General features: G+C 41.0%; 2 protein-coding genes across 2 annotated transcripts; both read left to right on the forward strand.

Annotated features, from left to right (window-relative positions):
* Window positions 1-33: 33 nt before the first annotated feature.
* On the forward strand, window positions 34-9,694 carry pbx2 (pre-B-cell leukemia homeobox 2). Its single transcript, XM_010793407.1, has 8 exons — window positions 34-619; window positions 1,246-1,319; window positions 4,115-4,359; window positions 4,980-5,170; window positions 6,934-7,069; window positions 7,379-7,520; window positions 8,060-8,154; window positions 8,915-9,694. The coding sequence occupies exons 1-8, from the start codon at window positions 384-386 to the stop codon at window positions 8,993-8,995; spliced, it is 1,200 nt and encodes a 399-aa protein (XP_010791709.1). The 5' UTR covers window positions 34-383; the 3' UTR covers window positions 8,996-9,694.
* Window positions 9,695-11,703: 2,009 nt separating this feature from the next.
* LOC104965247 (enhancer of split mgamma protein-like) lies at window positions 11,704-12,858 on the forward strand. Its single transcript, XM_010794204.1, has 3 exons — window positions 11,704-11,748; window positions 11,878-11,973; window positions 12,328-12,858. The coding sequence occupies exons 1-3, from the start codon at window positions 11,704-11,706 to the stop codon at window positions 12,856-12,858; spliced, it is 672 nt and encodes a 223-aa protein (XP_010792506.1).
* The last annotated feature ends 5,354 nt before the right edge of the window (window positions 12,859-18,212 follow it).

An 18,212-nucleotide genomic window follows, 5' to 3' on the forward strand; every position in this document is an offset into this window, starting at 1 on the left:
GAAGTAGAATCGGGCAAGTGAGAGAAGGTTTTTCTAAGTGATCACGTCAAACCAGACAAATACAAAATCATTGAATGTCTCTGTTGATAAGTGCATAGGATGACACTGGAGCCCAATATCTACATTTTTTGAAGATCAACTAATTTATGTTATTCCCTGATACGCATACTTATTTATTTGAGTGCATATGTTTGGTTGTAGCAGTTTATCTGAACTCAGCAGGTTCACTGCCTACCACATGCCGTGCACTGTGTACACATGGCTTGTACCTTTTCCTGTCTCTCGCTAGGGGACCCTGCTTTGCACGATGCCTCGGATCAGGCAGTGTTGTGTGTCTGTGAGCACAGTCGGGCAGCAGTCGTCGCCACTGTGCGTCGCTGAAGATGTTGCAGCAGCAGCCTCTGACGGGCAACGGGCCCTCCAGCGGCCGGGGTCTCGGCTTGAGTGGCCACCCCGGAATGCATGCGCTCAACTCGGTTCAGCATGCTTCGCAGCACCGGTCCGATGATCCGGCCCTCGAGGGCACAGAAAACGGACACGAAAACCGCAGAGATATTGGTGACATACTGCAACAAATTATGACCATCACCGACCAAAGTTTGGACGAAGCGCAAGCAAAGTTAGTGAAAACTAGTTGTTTGTATCTATGTAAAAGTGTGTCGATACTGCAGCCGTCTTTTTGTTTTTGTTTTGCCGACTAACAGTGACAAAGTTTCCTGAACTTCAATGCATTGTTTCGATAATTTAGCCATTACCTAACTAAGAAGCAAACGTTAGCTAACTAGAATAAACTTTATTTAGTTAAACGCTGATATATTATTATTTATGACAGAAATGTTAATAGTTGCTGCCATTTACAAAAGCTATATTTAGCAGGGATGGTCTCAAGCGTATGGTTAGCTTTTGTTAGCTTGCTAGGCTAACTAGCTGAAGCTACAGTAGGTAGCTTACAGGTAGCGCTAATGCAAATGTTTATACAGTAAATTCTTATGTAAAGACCTACTACGTGAAACAAAAATGATAAGATGACCAAACTTACTGGTTGTCGTATACAGACATTGCCAGTGAACATTTGCCTCCTTAGCTCTTAGCTTGTGAGAAGCTAACGTTTGCTAAATTAGCCATGAAGCTAACCTAGTGGGTATTATGTTGTGTTTTTGTTTTGGTCAATTTGCATATTGTAACTATACTTCTGCTTGCATTTAGCCTGTTAGCAATAAGTGACGCTCTTTTCTTTCTGCACAGGAAACATGCACTTAATTGTCACAGAATGAAGCCTGCTTTATTCAGCGTCCTTTGCGAGATCAAGGAAAAAACAGGTAACGTTATTTTCCTAAAAATATTTGTTTTGATGTCAGTCATATTGCATTTCATGACAAATTACCGCCTTACTGCGTTTTGCTATACAGGGGCTTATGCCTCGTTGCAGCGTTATTAGATTGTGTTTCACCAGTGTGTCACCAGAAGCCAATACAATCATAGTAAACCATACACACAGACAAAAGGGATTTCACGCAGGTTGTCAGTAGCTCAATATGTCTACTTGCAATAACAAAAACAAACCTAGAGCCAGATCAATGTAATAATACAGCTATTTATAATAAATAAATAATAATAGATTTAATTTGTTAGCGCTTTTACAGGTGCTCAAAGACGCTTTACAGATAATAGAGAAAAGAAAAGAGAAGAAAGGAACAACAAATAAATATATAGTTAAAGTCAAATAATACAAAAACAATCACACATTAAAAGCCAGATTGAAGAGGTGAGTTTTTTGAAGGTGGTGAGGTCGGTGCAGTCTCTGATGGGATGTGGGAGTGAGTTCCAGAGGGAGGGGGCAGCGACGGAGAAGGCTCTGTCCCCCCAGGTCCGGTGATTGGTGCGGGTGGGGATGGATAGGAGGTTGGCTTCTGATGAGCGGAGGCAGCGGGAAGGGGTGTGGTGGTGCAGCAGGTTTGTGTGCCTTGGCAGTCTGGTGGTTGAGGGCTTTGTAAGTAATGAGGAGGACTTTGAAGTGGATTCTTTGACGGACGGGGAGCCAGTGGAGGTTCTGGAGGATGGGAGTGATGTGGTCTCGGGAGCGGGCGTCGGTGAGGAGGCGGGCAGCAGAGTTCTGGATATGTTGGAGTTTATTGAGGAGGTTGGATGGTATGCCATAGATAGAGGATGCTATTGCAGTTGTCGAGCTTGAAGTGATGAATGCATGAATCAGGGTTTCAGCAGCAGAGGAAGAGAGTGATGGGCGGAGACGGGCAATGTTTTTGAGGTGGAAAAAGGCGGTTCTGGTGATGTGATTTATGTGGTGGTTGAATTTGAGCTGACTGTCGAAAATGACTCCGAGGTTGCGGATGTGAGGGGGGGAGATAGAGTGTGGCTGTCAATGGTGAAGTTAGACATTCTGGATGTCTTTGATATAGGGATGGGGGGCCGATGATGATGATGTCTGATTTGGCACTGTTCAGTTGGAGATAGTTTGTTTGCATCCATGCTTTTATTTCTGAGAGACAGTTGGTGAGAGTGGAGTGTGTTGTGGGGGTGATGGTTTTTGTTGAGATATAAAGTTGGATGTCATCGGCGTAGCAGTGAAATTGAAGGTTGTGGCGACTAATTATTTTGCCAAGGGGGAGCATGTAAAGGATGAAGAGGAGGGGGCCAAGCACCGAACCCTGGGGGACGCCTTGGGACAGAGGAGCAGTGGAGGAGGTGCAGTTGTTGATGTTGATAAACTGATGTCTGTCGGTGAGGTAGGATTTCAGCCAGGAGAGTGCAGTGTCAGTGATGTTGAGTGATGATTCGAGGAGGGACAGCAGGATGGTGTGGTTGATGGTGTCGAATGCTGCGGTGAGGTCGAGGAGGATGAGGATGTTCAGGTTGCCGGAGTCAGAGGAGAGGAGGAGGTCGTTTGTGATTTTCAGAAGAGCTGTTTCTGTGCTGTGTTTTGATCGGAAACCGGATTGAAATGGCTCAAAGAGGTCATTGGAGCTGAGGTGGGATTTTAGTTGTGAGGCAATGACACGTTCAAGTATTTTTGACAGAAAGGGGAGATTTGAGATGGGCCGGAAGTTGGACATGATGTCAGGTGTGAGTCCAGGTCTTTTGAGAATGGGTGTGACAGCAGCCAGTTTGAGAGAGGGGGGAACTGATCCAGATCTGAGGGAGGAGTTAATGATGGTGGCGATGAGCTGGGAGATAGCAGGGAGGCTCTCTTTAACAAATTTGGAGGGCATTGGGTCAAGTGTGCAGGTGGAGTTAATTCCAGTCATGAAGTGGGACAGTTGCATGGGGGTCACAGGGGAGAAGTGGGACAGGGGATGTGAGGTGAAGGGGGGGGAGCCAGGAGCGGAGGTGGGGGGTGCTGATGAGGGTGTCAGATTGCTGTAAATGTTGCTGATTTTGGTTTGGAAAAACGAAAGGAAGGAGTTGCACTGTTCGGTGGTGAAGGACGAGGTGGCGTTGTCACAGGGTTTGAGAAGTTTGCTGATGGTGGAGAACAGACGCTTGGGGTTGCTGGAGCCAGACTGAATGAGTTGTGAGTAGTAATTAGACCGGGCTGCTTTGATTGTACTGCTGGAGATAGTCTTTGTAGATTTGAAGATGGACTGTTAGTGTGGTTTTCTTGTGTTGGCGTTCAAATTGACGTTTCCTTGATTTCATTTGGCGGAGTTCGGGGTATACCAGGGGGTATGTAAAATCCTATATGGTGTAAAAATAGATACGATCTACAGCAGTTGGACAAAGAAACACACAATTCCTACAGGGCTATACAATTATGTTGCTGGTTGATTTTCTTTTAAATATGTAGTACTTGCTAAAGTTAATTTTACAGTGCAATAAGGGGGTGGTAGAAGTGCTACTAGATATTATTATGTATGCTACAAAAGCTTATTTGATTACATCTAGTTTTTTTTTTCTCCAAACAAGCAGTTTTTCAAAGGCATACATAAAAGAAAATCTACCATACACACTTTTAATAAATCAACTCTGACCTACAAGTTCCAAATGTAAAATGCATGAGTTGCACAGGCTAGACTGTGCAAAACTTTATCACAAGTTGACACACTCCTCTGTTGATATTTCATGTTATGAAGCCAACTGACATTTGTCTTATTGACAGGCCTGTCCATGAGGAATGCCCAGGAGGACGAGTCTCAGGATCCTCAGCTGGTGCGATTGGACAACATGCTGTTGGCAGAAGGTGTCGCGGGGCCGGAAAAGGGAGGAGGAGCTGCCGCTGCTGTGTCTGCGGCCACAAGCTCAGGAGGGATGTCACCTGACAGCTCGCTCGAGCACTCTGACTACAAAACCAAGTTGACCCAGATTCGCGGTATCTACCACACAGAGCTGGAGAAGTATGAGCAGGTACCGTGTAGAAACAGGAGACGATGGCTCACATTGCCCACACACGCATACCTGCACTAATGCTGCTCGCCAGAAGCGTAATTCATTGGCATGTTAAGTCTAGAGTTCAGTCAGTTACATTTCATTTGCCGGGTAATACACTTATCTCCTTATGTTGCTGATCAAAACACACCAGCTATAATTGACATATTTCTGTATGAAAAGAGGCTTTTATTTTATTAGCGGAAAACATATCCCAACCTTGACCAAAGCCCATCGTTTTTTCTTTCAAAACACTGTGTAGATGTGTTGTGAAATCCACTATTATAAGGCTACTCATCACCAACATACAGTATATAACCCTTTCAACACAAATATAAACCTTCTATAAACTGTTTAAATGTCAAATAACAACCTCTCTACATTAAAGTTGTAAAGAGTTGCCTTATGAGTCATTCAATTTCCCAGGAAACGGTTATGCTGGGAGCTTTAGTAATTATGCCATTACTGTACATGCTTATACATGCTTACCTACAAGCAAGGCCATGTTGCACATTTGATCACGCATATTGAACTCACCTCAGTGTATTGCTTTGAGAATTTCCGCCCTTCACTGTTTGTCTAATGCACCCCAAACCTAGGCTTGCACAGAGTTCACCACCCATGTGATGAACCTGCTGAGAGAGCAGTCCCGTACGCGGCCCGTGACTCCACGAGAGATTGAGCGCATGGTGGGCATCATCCACCGCAAGTTCAGCACCATCCAGACCCAGCTGAAGCAGAGCACCTGTGAGGCTGTCATGATCCTGAGGTCCCGCTTCCTTGATGCCAGGTAGGCGTGTGTAGTTTTATTTTTTTATTATCTTTTAATTTTCCTTTCTTTACAGGTTAACAAACATAGGAAGAACACTCGCAGAAAAGCAGACAGATTTATGCATAGACAAATAAGAACACAAACAACATCACATCAGGGCTACTTGTGTCTTGCTCGCAGGCAAGAGCTCTTTAAAGGTCATTCAGCAATCTTCCTATTTTAAGCCAAACAAAATCTGGCCTTGTGGGCCTCACCAAATCCCGCCATTCCTTCTACTTTTCACTCTGTAGTCTCAGTGCATATGTCAACTTTTCCATTACATATATCTCATGAATCACGTCCATCCACATCCTCCGTCGGAACCTCTTGGCTCATCCACTTCCTCGTTATAGATGTTTTGGTTGCCACCCTTAAAATGTTAAACATGTACTTATTGTCATTATTCATGATATCAAAGTCTACTTTCCCCAGGGACATTAGTTCTAATTCCAATAGTACTTTTCCATGAAGTATTTTTACCATATAATTGTGGACCTGAGTCCAAAGAAGGATTATGGATGGACATTCCCAGAACAGGAGAAAGTGGTTGGCATTAACATTACCGCATATCCTCCAGCAGGCCGCCCCAGTTTCCCTATACTTCCTTTGAGCAGACGTGATGAAGAACCTGAGCGTGTTCTTCCATTCAAACTCCCTCCAGGTCTGGGAATTGGTTGTCTTCCATTGTTGTTGGAAGATAAATATTTGTCCCCATTCTTCTGTCGTAATAGTAAAATGTGCTTCTCGCTCCCACTTTTCCTTGATGTAGGATTTATCTATCAATTTCGAGGTCTGTAAACCAATATATATTTTTGCTATTAACCTTCTACACCAGGGGTGTCAAACTCAAGGCCCGGGGGCCAAATCCGGCCAGCGACTTCATTTTATGTGGCCCGCAAGAGCTTGCAAAGATTATAATACATTTATTATACGGTTACATGCCGCTTTACAGAAGCAGGTTGCCCATAAACTACATGTCCCACAATGCATCTCATTTTGTGCCGACTGAAGCTCTGCAATGACTTTTAATCGTTCCTTCTTTGCTTAAAGGGTTAATTACGAAGTTATTACCCTATCCTAATAATAATCCAATTCAGGAGGCAGAAATATAATCACATATTTATATATATTATATATGTATATTTATATAGTTACAACCGGCCCTTTGAGTGCAACCATAATGCTAATGTGGCCCGCGATGAAATTGAGTTTGACACCCCTGTTCTACACAGTTCCGAATTGTACGCATCTACAAATAGCCAGTTGTCGTCTTTTTTTAAAGGAATACTGCAATAAATTATTTTGAGCTTCATGTAATAAACCCTGAAGGCTTGCAATGTGGATCTGAAAAGGTTGCACATTCCCCTTTTTGCAACTTTAGGCAGCTTGGATACTCCACAGTTATTATGGTCTCCAATGGCAAATGAGTATCTATGCAGAAAACATGTACAGAGTATTTTGTAATAATCAGACACGTGTCCTAAGTTGAGAATTATTTAATTTTCATACAAATAGTTGAATAAAAATGCTTAGACTAACAGAATCTAAGAAATGTCAATGGATATTTAGTGTTATCATAATTGTGTGGCCTCTTCTCTTTAATTTTCGTTGTTTTTTTAACTTTTTTCTTTGTATTTAGTCATTTATTTAATGTCACAGTAAATGAGGGTTGCCCTCAAAGTTCTCTCGAGTATAAATAAAGGTTGAATGATTCAATAATATGCCTGTTTGTGTTTCATCAGGCGCAAGAGGCGCAACTTCAGCAAACAGGCCACAGAGGGTCTGAACGAGTATTTCTACTCCCACCTCTCTAACCCCTACCCGAGTGAAGAAGCCAAAGAGGAACTTGCCAAATCGTGTGGAATCACCGTCTCTCAGGTAAACCTGACTGTACATTAAGGAGTGAGCCTCAAGAAAGGGTGGTGGAGAAAGAAAGGATGAGGGTTTGTTGTTTATTGTTTTGAATCCATCTAGGGTTGACATTCAATGTTTCTAAAGCAGTCTGTAGTTGAGTTTCTGTGATGGTGAAACGAAAAGTGTCAGGTTTTCTATACTCGAGCTTAAAGACACCTCTCTTGTAATTCGTCAATTACAATTTGCTTTATGTGTTAACATTTTACTGCTCAGGATTTATCAATTTAATTGAAAGGGTAAACTGACCTTTGTATTGTTTTTATTTACTGCCAGGTCTCCAACTGGTTTGGCAACAAAAGAATCCGCTACAAGAAAAACATAGGCAAGTTCCAAGAGGAGGCGAACCTTTATGCCATGAAAACAGCCTTGGTGGTCCGGCAGGGCAACGACTCCCCGCACACTCCTAACTCCACAGGTACTAAAAATCAACCAAAGCTACAGTCTGCTGGCTTTAAAACATTTCTGCATTTTTCCTCTCTGCCTCCCTTTGTCCCTGTACCAGAACGTGTCGATCATATGCCTAACCTTAACACAATGTATATCCTGAGGCTCAGGAAATCAGAAAGGTTTGTGGTTGTCAGACATTGAGCAAGCACATAGTGGGTTTTTTCAGTAATTCACCTGCTCTGTGACTGCTAGACTCACTTTCCCTGCCTCAGTGTATTTGGCTACTGGCTTGTATGAATCATAATGTGACAGCTTAAGCTGTAAGATACAGCATCTAACTGCTCAAGCCGTACAGGCTGAACATGTTGGCTTGATATAGAGCATTTCATCCTACATTTCTGCAAATGTTAGGTCTTTTTTAAGACCCCCTGAGACTTCTCATTTCAAGGCAATGTAACACACAATATAGACATTTATTATACCAATAACCACATATTCATAGTGTTCCACCCCAAACTGCTACAACAACACGGAAACCGTTTCTAACGCTCTGTTGTCTGTCTTTAGGATCTGGATCCTTCTCTCTGTCTGGGTCAGCTGACCTGTTTTTGGGAGTTCCCCCTGTGAACGGCGATCAGGCCCCTTACCCAATGGGAGTGCAGGTACTTTATACCACTCATGCAGTAGTTCCAAACATATTTAAATGATCAGATTGGAGATATTTTATTTCCGTCAACAAATCCCGTGAAACATAAAAAACAACAATAAATGAATCTAGTCAAAATGGATATATATTATTCTTCTATGTCAAAGAGCTTCATTCGAAAAGCTATCAAAAACACATTGAGCGTCACTGCTGCACTATGTGTTCCTTCATACTGACACACACACTCACACGTTGGTTTTGGTCTTTTAATTAATGTGATTGGTCTAACAATATACTTTTATTGATAACTATGACATTTGAAAAAACAAACACTAAAATCATGTTAATAACACACAAATATTGTGTTAATATTATGGCTTTATACATTTCAGTATCCATTAGTCCCGTTTTGTTTTGTTGTTTCTTTTCACCCCCTTGTGCGTTTACAGACTCTCCTTCCACCTTCCACAAAATGCACAATAAACACATTTAACTCTATCCTACATTTATTTCAAGCCGTTCGCACTTAATTCCCCCACATAAACTGTGATAGAAGCTACCCAGAAAATGTGAAATGAATCCAAAGCATCTTGTGATTATGTAGAGTAGATTATTAGCACTAATTATTATTAGCACTAATTATGCACCCTTGTTGGTTAAGGTGCTAAACATAACCAGTGATGTGACGAAATGACACAATGGCAAGTGCAAAGCAGACATAAGGCCCATGTTGTCCTCTGACACTTTGTCTCTTTGTTTTTCTTTCTATTTCCCAGGCTAACGGGAACTGGAACGGTCGTAACTCGCCCCCCGCCGGCGCCTCGCCCCACAGCGACAACTCGGACAACTCTGACTGAGGACCCTGCCCACTGGCACAGAATGACAGCGACGGAAGATTGATGGCAGAAAAGACCGAAAGAATGATCATACACTTCCCACTTGGCTGCAGTTGTTTTTGTACATTGTTTGTTTGGTTTGATTATTTTAAATGTACGTTGTATTTTATTCTTTTCTTACCACTCAGCGTGGGTCATTATTATGTCTGTTTTGATTAGCTGAGTGCACGGATGGTAGAGTGACAAATGTGTGTGTGTTGTGTGCATGCAGGTGTGGTTTTATTATCAGGGTGAAGGGTTTGTTCTCCACCACTTGTCAAATGTTACTGAGGTGTGTGTTTGTGGTTGGGAAGGAACGGGGGGGTGGGGACAGCAGTATCATTGTTTTTATCACTCTATATCGTTATTATTAATATTATTGCCGTTTTATTTTTAATGCTACAACTATTATCATTTTAACCGCTCAGAAAAAAGAGAGAATGCATTTAGTGAATGAGAAGAAAATAGAGAAAAATCCAAAGATTTTGTGTGTTTGTTTCTCTGTTCTGTTTGTTTGTTTTCTACCGGGCTTATGTGTCCCTGTAAAATGAGTGAGGCGTGTGTGACTCCATGTCAATTGTGTGAATGGGTATATCAGCAGTGCTGTCTTTTTTCTGTACAGTGAAACACCTGTATTCTCTCTACCTCTTTTACAATAAAGACTCTCTGTATTCACAACCAGATGGTGATTGGTCCAGAGTTATTTGGAGTCAAGGTCAAAAAGCGTCAAGCTACTAAATGTTGGTTGATTCATAGACACCTAATGTTTCCTCCCAGCTGTATCTAGCAAGGCCAACAGTTTTGTTTTGATTGGCCCAGTTTTTTAAATGTTCGCCACTCTTTCCCCAATACAATGGAGGTGAATAGATTATATAATCCACAGATCTCATGGACAGATTTCTCTGAAAGTTGCTTTATATTTATGAGGTAGAGATAATGAAAACTGCACAACATGTTATTGTGTATCGCCCTAAAGGTTGTACCATCACCTGGGTAAAGCAGGTAACTGCCCAAAAGACTAAGACATTAATTGAATTTCCTAAAACTATTGTGGAATTTGCACCAGATAGGTACAATATCAACCAAGTGCATAATCTCATGCACTGTCAGATCAGATTGAGTCAAAATACACATTTTAACAGTGTATATTGTGCTCATAATATGTGCTCTTCTAACGTACCTTTTATTCGTTTATTAAACAAGGGTAGCGTTCAACACAAAAAAGATATGTAAATGAGTTGATCTTAAAAAAAACACATTTGTTGTCCCTGGTAAAATCTAAGAGCCACACCTAAAAAAATATGATAAAAAAACTACAAAAAACCATTATAACAAACTAAATTGTGCACAAAGTAATACAGGCGCATCAAACATTAGCAACATCTCAGTAATAATGAGTTAAGAGACAAATGTGTATTCCTATGCCGTGTGGCGTGTGGAGCTATAATGCAACCAAGGCTGTTAATTAATCTACATATTCAGAGGTCCCCTGAGGGCTATCGGGCTCACACCACTTGATCAAAAAGTGCCACGTGTGCGTCGTCACCCTCTCATCTTTCCCACGGTGCCATTGTCATCTTCAAAGAGTTTCCACGAGCAAATGTGGAACGACTGTGGCGCTAAAAGTTGCGCCAGCACGAGACGGCAGCCCAAATGGCACGCGTGGTCTATTGTGACATCGAGGTGTGAATGTATTATGTTAACCATGGATTGTCACACTTCATCCTGCAGTCTGACTAACAAATGCAAAGGCGTCAAGTGTGAATGGAAAGGTGTTGGCACTCGCCGTAAGTGAGCGCGCAGTTCGTAAGGGACCAATAAGGAAGAAATAGAGACAGACTTATTCAGCAGGAACATAACACCTCAAAAGTGGTGTTGGTGAGCCACGCGTAATTAATGCTTTAGACAAAATATGTAGACTACCATTGTTTAACCTGCCATCAGAAATGGCACCCATGTCCGTAGATATCCCGGCTTTTAGTACATTAATAAACCAGATGAAAAGATGGATAGAAGTGCTAACTTATCCAGTCACTCGGACCTCAAATGGTACACAAATGGTATACGCTCTCTCTTAAGCGCAACTGCATCCAGGTCTCTTCGTATTAGGCTAGTAATATTTCAAGAACAATCTATGGACATATTATGTTAGGCTTTGAAATTACAGTAAAACAGCTACAAACACTACAGTGAAAAAAACATGGTCTTAGGAAATCATTAGGCTACTGCTTTCCACGTTACGCACCACTGATTGCAAGCCATAACAAATCTTAACTTGAATGTTCTATGTTTCAATGAACCATCTAAGATCTGTTTATTAAATGTTTCTGCTTTTGGATGATAAAAGGATTTCTGATTAGGTGTTTACGCGTATAGCTTCATCTGAGCGTGTGTAAAGCAAGGTGCATAGCCGGGTGTCTGGTTTTTGTTTCTTAAGCACAGACGGATTTTTTTCCAAAAGTTAAAATGTAAGAAACAGTCCGATGTATTCAAATGCTATCCTACTGGCAATAAAAAGGGTGAACTCGAGGAGCTGACGGGAGGGGTTAGGTTGTAAAAATGTGTTACGGGAGGGAGGAGCCTGAGGGATGAGGAGGACAAAAAGCAGTCAGACACGACACGCGCCACATTGCCTGATCAGTTGCAGAATTGACAACACATAGCAAGAGCTCACAGGACCACCGGCTATAATGAAACTGCTACAGGAAACGGGGGATGCAGCACACGAAAGAAAGGTAAGAAATACATCTCAATGAATGTTTTTATGAAAACCAGTAGGAAACATTGAAATCAGACTATTTGAAATTGAATCTCCCACAACTGTACATTTTATGAATCCCCACATATTTTTCTTCTTCTTTTAGATTATAAAATCTCAGATGGAGAAACGCCGAAGGGAGAGGATGAACAGCAGTCTGGAACATCTGAGGACCATGTTGCTTCAAGACCCACCACATCCCGTAAGGAATATCACAAAAAACCTCTCAGTGAACTTGTATCTTTTGTGAAAAGAGATACTATGGTTTCTGTCTTTAGCTCAGTTTTACAAAGATGTATTTATCATTCAATGTATAGAGATCTTAAACAACCTGCCTGATTTAAATCTCTTGATATTTAATAATGTTGCTTCATAAAACAAGAAAAAGTAACTGGTCAACTGAGTATGCATTGTTTTTTAACAAATTCAGGCACATTCGCATATTGAAGATAGAATTGTTTAGGTAAAGGTATGTTACTTTTTTTGCATCATTGTGTAGCATTCAGGCCTTATACTGACAATAAACGATATTAACTCATATCTTTTTTTCATGCAGGGTGGGACTCAGCGCAGAGTGGAGAAAGCTGAGATACTCGAGCACTCAGTGCTTTTCCTGCAGAACACCATCCAAAGACACAGGACGAAATCTGCTGCAGCTTCAGCAGGAGCCCAGAAACACTCCTTGCAAGACGGCTTCTCCACCTGCCTGCAGAATGCTGCTCAGTTCCTGGGACCTGAGGGGAAAGGCCTGTGGCTCGGAGCAGCACTGGATGCATCTCGTGCTGCTCGTTTTTCCCGCTCAGAGTCTGATTCTGCAGGTGTTAAAAGGACAACTGAAGCGTGTTCCTCCAGCTCTCTGCCGCACACAAAGACCATTCTCCAGATGTTGAAACAAAAGTCAAAGCACAGACTGCGCACACAGGGCCACAGTGTTGCTCATCCGTACCAACTTCCAGTCCAGCAGGGGTTTCCCCAACAGACTCTGAGACAAAATCATCTTGAGATCAGCGTGGAGAGTCGAGCTGAAAAACAGAACCCGTCCCAGAGCAGCCCGCTCAGCCAGAGTGTGTGGAGACCCTGGTCCTGACCACCAGGAAGTGGACTCTGAAACTAAAATTGTATTGACTATCAACTGAACTATATAGTGCTCCTGAAAGAAAATTTGCATTGTAATGTTGTGAACACTGGCCTCCTGTTATCTGATTGTGATGTTGAGGAACACAAAGCTCAAAGCCTGTAAATAATGTTACTCATTAATGCATGTGATGTATTAGTCAGGCAGGCACAGTGATTTTCTCAGAATGGGAAACACCTGAGCTAGATCAGGAGGCTGCTGTGCTGAAGAGAAAGTGCAGATGTGAGTATCATGATGCATCTGTCCTTCATACTCTGCTCAAACCCTCTGATGCATCTACTGTCCAGATTTAAGACTGTGGACAACGATCGAGTGTCCATCCTTTACAGCAGGCAATGCGACGCCTCACATTCACCTGTGTGCCATGAAGTCTGCTGAAATGAAACATGTCAACAATATAACTTATATTCTGTTTAAATATATGATTAGCCTATTTTGCACAATAATTTATTCTGGATGTCTCCCTATGGTGAGCAGTATTTCTTTTATAATAAAAAACGTTTCTTAAAATGTAAAAATTGTGTCAGATTGTTTTTTGTCTTCCCGAAGCTATAGCTGAAGGCCCTTTGTTTGTGCTGACATTGACAGCTCCTTTTAGTCGGAGCTGGAGATGTGAAGCCTCCTGCAGAGCTGCATCCTCCAGGTGTGAAGTCTGGCCAATAGGTGATCAACTTCAGTATCAGTTTTCACTTCAAAGACATCAAAAGATAGCCCTGCTCACACATTATTCACTTAGTTGAAAGCCTTTTTCAGATTAAATCAATGAATAACAAAAGCTAATAGCCAGTCACTGCTAAAGGCTTACCACCACAAATAAATAAATGAAAGAATGCAACTTAAAAAAAGTGATCTGTTACTTATTTACAAAACATTGCCTATTTGCAGAGTCTCTGTCATACTTATTGAGCACTTTAGCTGCTTTTCCAGCAAGCACACTTTATCTTTTTACATTAAGTTTCTATAGGGTTAGAATGAGGTTAAATTATTGAAAATCCCACTAGTATACAGAACATCACATCACTATACAACTCCCCAACTACATTGGCAAATTCTGTGAAACCTCAATATATAATGTTCTTGAAGAAATTCTGCTCCTACAGTTAGTGTTATACAAATTCTTATACAATGACTATACGCCATTGGTTATGTCAGTTCGTCTCTCTAAATTCCACTGCTTTCCACTGTTTCCATCAAGGACTACTCTACAGTCTTAGCTAAAAGTGAACTTCGTTAGCATATAGTCTTCACCAGATGAAGTTAAATGATCTGACAACCCCCTCCCCAGCCCACGTCCACGTTTGTTTTCATTGTAATTAGCATTCATTTTCTCACCTTCTTCGTCCCCAGCTGCTCACAGGACGTTTGTTTCCTACGCGTGTCTGGAGTCACATCATAGGAAACAAAACGTGTCTTAACACCTCCATCAGCCCTTTGAAGTTCCGTCACATTCAGGGGACATTTGTCTGGTTATAGCTGTCTGACTACTGATCGATTTTTATCTGAAAAATACAATTATTTGAACATCATTTGAAAACCGTCAAGCGAGAAAGAAATTGGTGATTGTCCGGTTACGCAGATAAATGTGCCAGGGTGTTTTACTTGGTTAAGCTGAACGTAGAAGTTGACAGAAATCCAAATTATAAAGGAGGTTTTATTGGTTCTTGAAGTGAAAAAGTAACTGAAAATGTGCTTTTATTTATTTGTGTTTGTATTATATTTTGTTATGGATAAATGTTACTTGCTGGGTGTCACTGATCCGATGTAAGCGAGCGTGGGAGACACTTTCCAAGCTCCTTCTCATGGGAAACAGAAAGCGACTTCCCCATTTGCACTTTTATTATCTGTTAGTATTAGTACATCATTAAATAAGTGTGTGGAGGACTGCGAGCTTTCAGGTTCCCAGGCACACGATTGCGCATGCTGGTCACTCAAATGCAAATTACGCAGTAACATTGCCCCGTCATTTTACTTCTTTCACATCAATACATTGACCTGTTTTCAGCCCAATTGCCAGTGAATAGCACTCATTTTATAGTTGTTCCACTATAATGTGTTATGCCTCTACCAGCTGATCTCTACTTGCTGTAACAATAACATGGTGTAGTGGTTTTCTTGTGAACAAAAAAAAAGTCAATTTATGGCACTACATTTGCGTTTTTTAAATCAATGTTTCCAATAAAAGGCAGCAGGAGTCCTATGCTGGGTTCATTTCTGACATTTAGGATTACATATTTGGCTGGTGCCCTTCATGGTCGTGTGCATTGTATTATCTTTGTGATGTATAACAAGGACATTTTTAAGTTTTCATCGAAATGTATCTTTGTCTGTCTTTCTTAATGGAGGCACGTGCCAGAAATAGTATAGCTGATAACGTTCGTCCTGACTCGGGAGCCTCTGATATTGAGTTTAGGAACATATATTTCTTGATTATATTTATCTTTTTAGTTTTATCTTGATGGGACAAGAGGAAAGTTCCTGTAATGTACAAACATAATATGTCTTTTGAAGTTGTTTGCAGTCTGTAACTGTGTTAATGAATTCAGTGAACTGTTAAACGTTTTTTTCAGCTGGCGCGTGTTCGAATAAGTGTGAAGTGGTCACGTGCTGCTCGGCTTCCCATTTCAAAAGGGTTTATTGGATTTCAAAGTTCATTAAATAACAAAGAAACACAGTTTGAGGCGCTCTACTTGAATATGCATTTATTTGACTTTACACTATTAAGATATTATAGCATTATTCACTTAATTTGTACGTTTTACTCCATACTGAAAGTCACTGTACTAATTGAGATTGTAGTGTGTATAACCCGTCCCGGAGGTTCATGACCCTAAAAACCGCCTGAACCTCAAGTCAAAAGCAGCTACATTTCGAGCAAATTCAACATTTAAAGGTTGCTTTCAAATGATTGCCTTATTATTAAAGATCTGAGTCACAATGTGCACCACCACAGAACGAGAATATGTTGCTGATATTTCTGTTTTACTTATTCTGTATTTTACCTGTAATGGAGCATATTTACCTTGTTCTAGTGGTATTTTTTCTTAAATAAAGGATTGGGGTGTTCAATACTGCCTGATAATGCAATGTGAAAACAAACATTATTTTGTTGTTGGGAGAGGCAAATGGGCATGTGTTTCAAACCAAAATCATAATAAATACGAATGTCCTTTTGTCGAGTCAACACTCAGAGACAAATGTTGGATAAGTGTGGCTGTGGGAGACTGCCCCCAAAATCTTTCTCATGGGAACGTGGAGCAGGAGGATGCATGTTAACTTTATTACCTGTTAAAACCGATACCTCATTGCAGAGTGTGCTTGGATGAGAGGTGACGTTCAGTTTCCCACAAGCAGGACGTTCCGAAAATAACCGTTAAAGGATTTGACAAAAGTAAAACAATGATGTTGTTATCCGTAACTAATCGATAATATCCATACGTAAAAGAACAGTCTTTATACGCATGCTTGTGTTGTCTCTTGAGTACTTTCATTAGACAAAATGTAACGTATTTGTAATATATCAAATAGAGTTCTGGTTAGATGATCCAACAACCGATGACACAAGGACTTGATTATTTTGTGTAGACTGTGTCATTACTGAGTTGAATTTCCACACCGACACACTTTCAATAATAGTGTAAACTATGAGAATAGCTCCTTGAAGTCCCTCTCATGGGAAACGTGGGCACGTCATGGGAGAATATCCCCAAAATCTTTCTCATGGGAACGTTGAGCAGGAGGCTGCATGTTAACTTTATTACCTGTTAAAACCGATACCTCATTTTCAGCTTGGAGGAGAGGTGACGTTCAGTTTCCCACAAGCAGGGGACGTTTCGAAAATAACCGTTCAAGGATTTGACAAGAGTAAAAAAATGACGTTGTTATCCATAACTAATTGATAATAGCCATGCGCAAAAGAACAGTCTTTACGCATGCTTGTGCTGTCTCTTGAGTACTTTCATTAGACAAAATGTAACGTATTTGAACATAGATAATATAGACTTATTGTTAAATTATACAACAACAGATGACACAAGGACTTGATTATTTTGTGTTAACTCAGTGGACTCTCCTCACCGACACACTTTCAATAATATTGTAAATTGTGAGAATAGCTCCTTCAACTCCCTCTCATGGGAAACTTCGGCACGGTGCTGTATTCTTACTTTATTACGTGTGAGAATTGAGACATCATAACAAAGCGTGCTTGGGGGAGACGTGGCTTTCGGTTTCCCACGAGTTGCTTCTCAGAATGTGATCATGAAATGTACCATTTGGTTTTAATCGTATCTTTTCACATATATGTGCAGAGGCAGAGTCATGCGTAAAATGTACCTTTACGCGCAACACGTAAACGCTAATTTCAGGCGACTTTGGAGTTGTTGCATATTGAGAAACATATTTTGAATACAGTAACATGTATTTAACACTGGACTGCGATTTTTGACCTGTTGTAACTTATAACCATGAGGCAAACTTCAACAAAGCAGTGCATAAACGAGTGGACTTTACGCACGACATAAAAGTTTCCCTGGTGAAGATTTTCGAGCATTTATGAGAACCTCAATTATTAGTGAGTCCTTACTGAGCCCTTATTAAAAACGTTTTAGATTTCTCCCGATATTCTTTGATTTCTTCTGACAGTATAGGCCTGGGGACATGTCTCGTTTGGTCGTCCATAATGAGGGCGTGAGAAGTCACCCTCGTTCGTTTGTCTGGGCTTCACGCTGTTCTGGCGGATGCTTGTTGCTTTCTCACATATATGTAAAATGTGTCACACGAGCTGGCAACACCTTTCACAGGCGCGTGGCACTGACACTCAGCGGGGCAGCTGCACGTGCCTGCAGATTAGTGAAGGGTCTTTAGGTGCGCTGTTCATTCTGCAGTCATCTTCAGAGAATTATCGAAATGTATTAAAATAAATAATAGAGAAAGTAGGACATGAATAAAACATCAAACATATTATTTTATGTTTCAACAATAATAGCTTACCTTTTTCCACTGATACTTCCAGCTCATGACTTTTAATTGAACTAAAGCAGACAGTCAAACTACAGCAAAAAAATGGTCACAACATGAGTAGTCTTTCAATTTATGTTTTACAAACATTGACGACTTTTTTAAAATAGAGTTTAGTGGCTTCGTTAAGGTGTAAAAACCTGGGGGAAAATAAAGTCTGTGACCATATGGTGGGTGGAGCCTAAAGATACGCCCACATGTCTTATGGCATAAAACCTCGAGCTGTGGCATCGATGGGTACATTAAGCTCTGACCGACACCGATTCTGCTGCTGTTACAAGATCTTCATC

This window comes from Notothenia coriiceps, unplaced genomic scaffold (genome assembly GCF_000735185.1).
Source record: "Notothenia coriiceps isolate Sejong01 unplaced genomic scaffold, NC01 NC01_scaffold00037244, whole genome shotgun sequence".
NCBI lineage: Eukaryota > Metazoa > Chordata > Actinopteri > Perciformes > Nototheniidae > Notothenia > Notothenia coriiceps.

Coding starts and splice junctions, on each gene's coding strand:
- pbx2 (XM_010793407.1), top strand. CDS start 384: ATGTTGCAGCAGCAGCCTCTGACGGGCAACGGGCCCTCCAGCGGCCGG. Junction 7,521..8,059: donor GCACACTCCTAACTCCACAG/GTACTAAAAATC, acceptor GTCTGTCTTTAG/GATCTGGATCCTTCTCTCTG. Junction 8,155..8,914: donor CTTACCCAATGGGAGTGCAG/GTACTTTATACC, acceptor TCTATTTCCCAG/GCTAACGGGAACTGGAACGG.
- LOC104965247 (XM_010794204.1), top strand. CDS start 11,704: ATGAAACTGCTACAGGAAACGGGGGATGCAGCACACGAAAGAAAG. Junction 11,749..11,877: donor ATGCAGCACACGAAAGAAAG/GTAAGAAATACA, acceptor TTCTTCTTTTAG/ATTATAAAATCTCAGATGGA. Junction 11,974..12,327: donor TTCAAGACCCACCACATCCC/GTAAGGAATATC, acceptor TTTTTCATGCAG/GGTGGGACTCAGCGCAGAGT.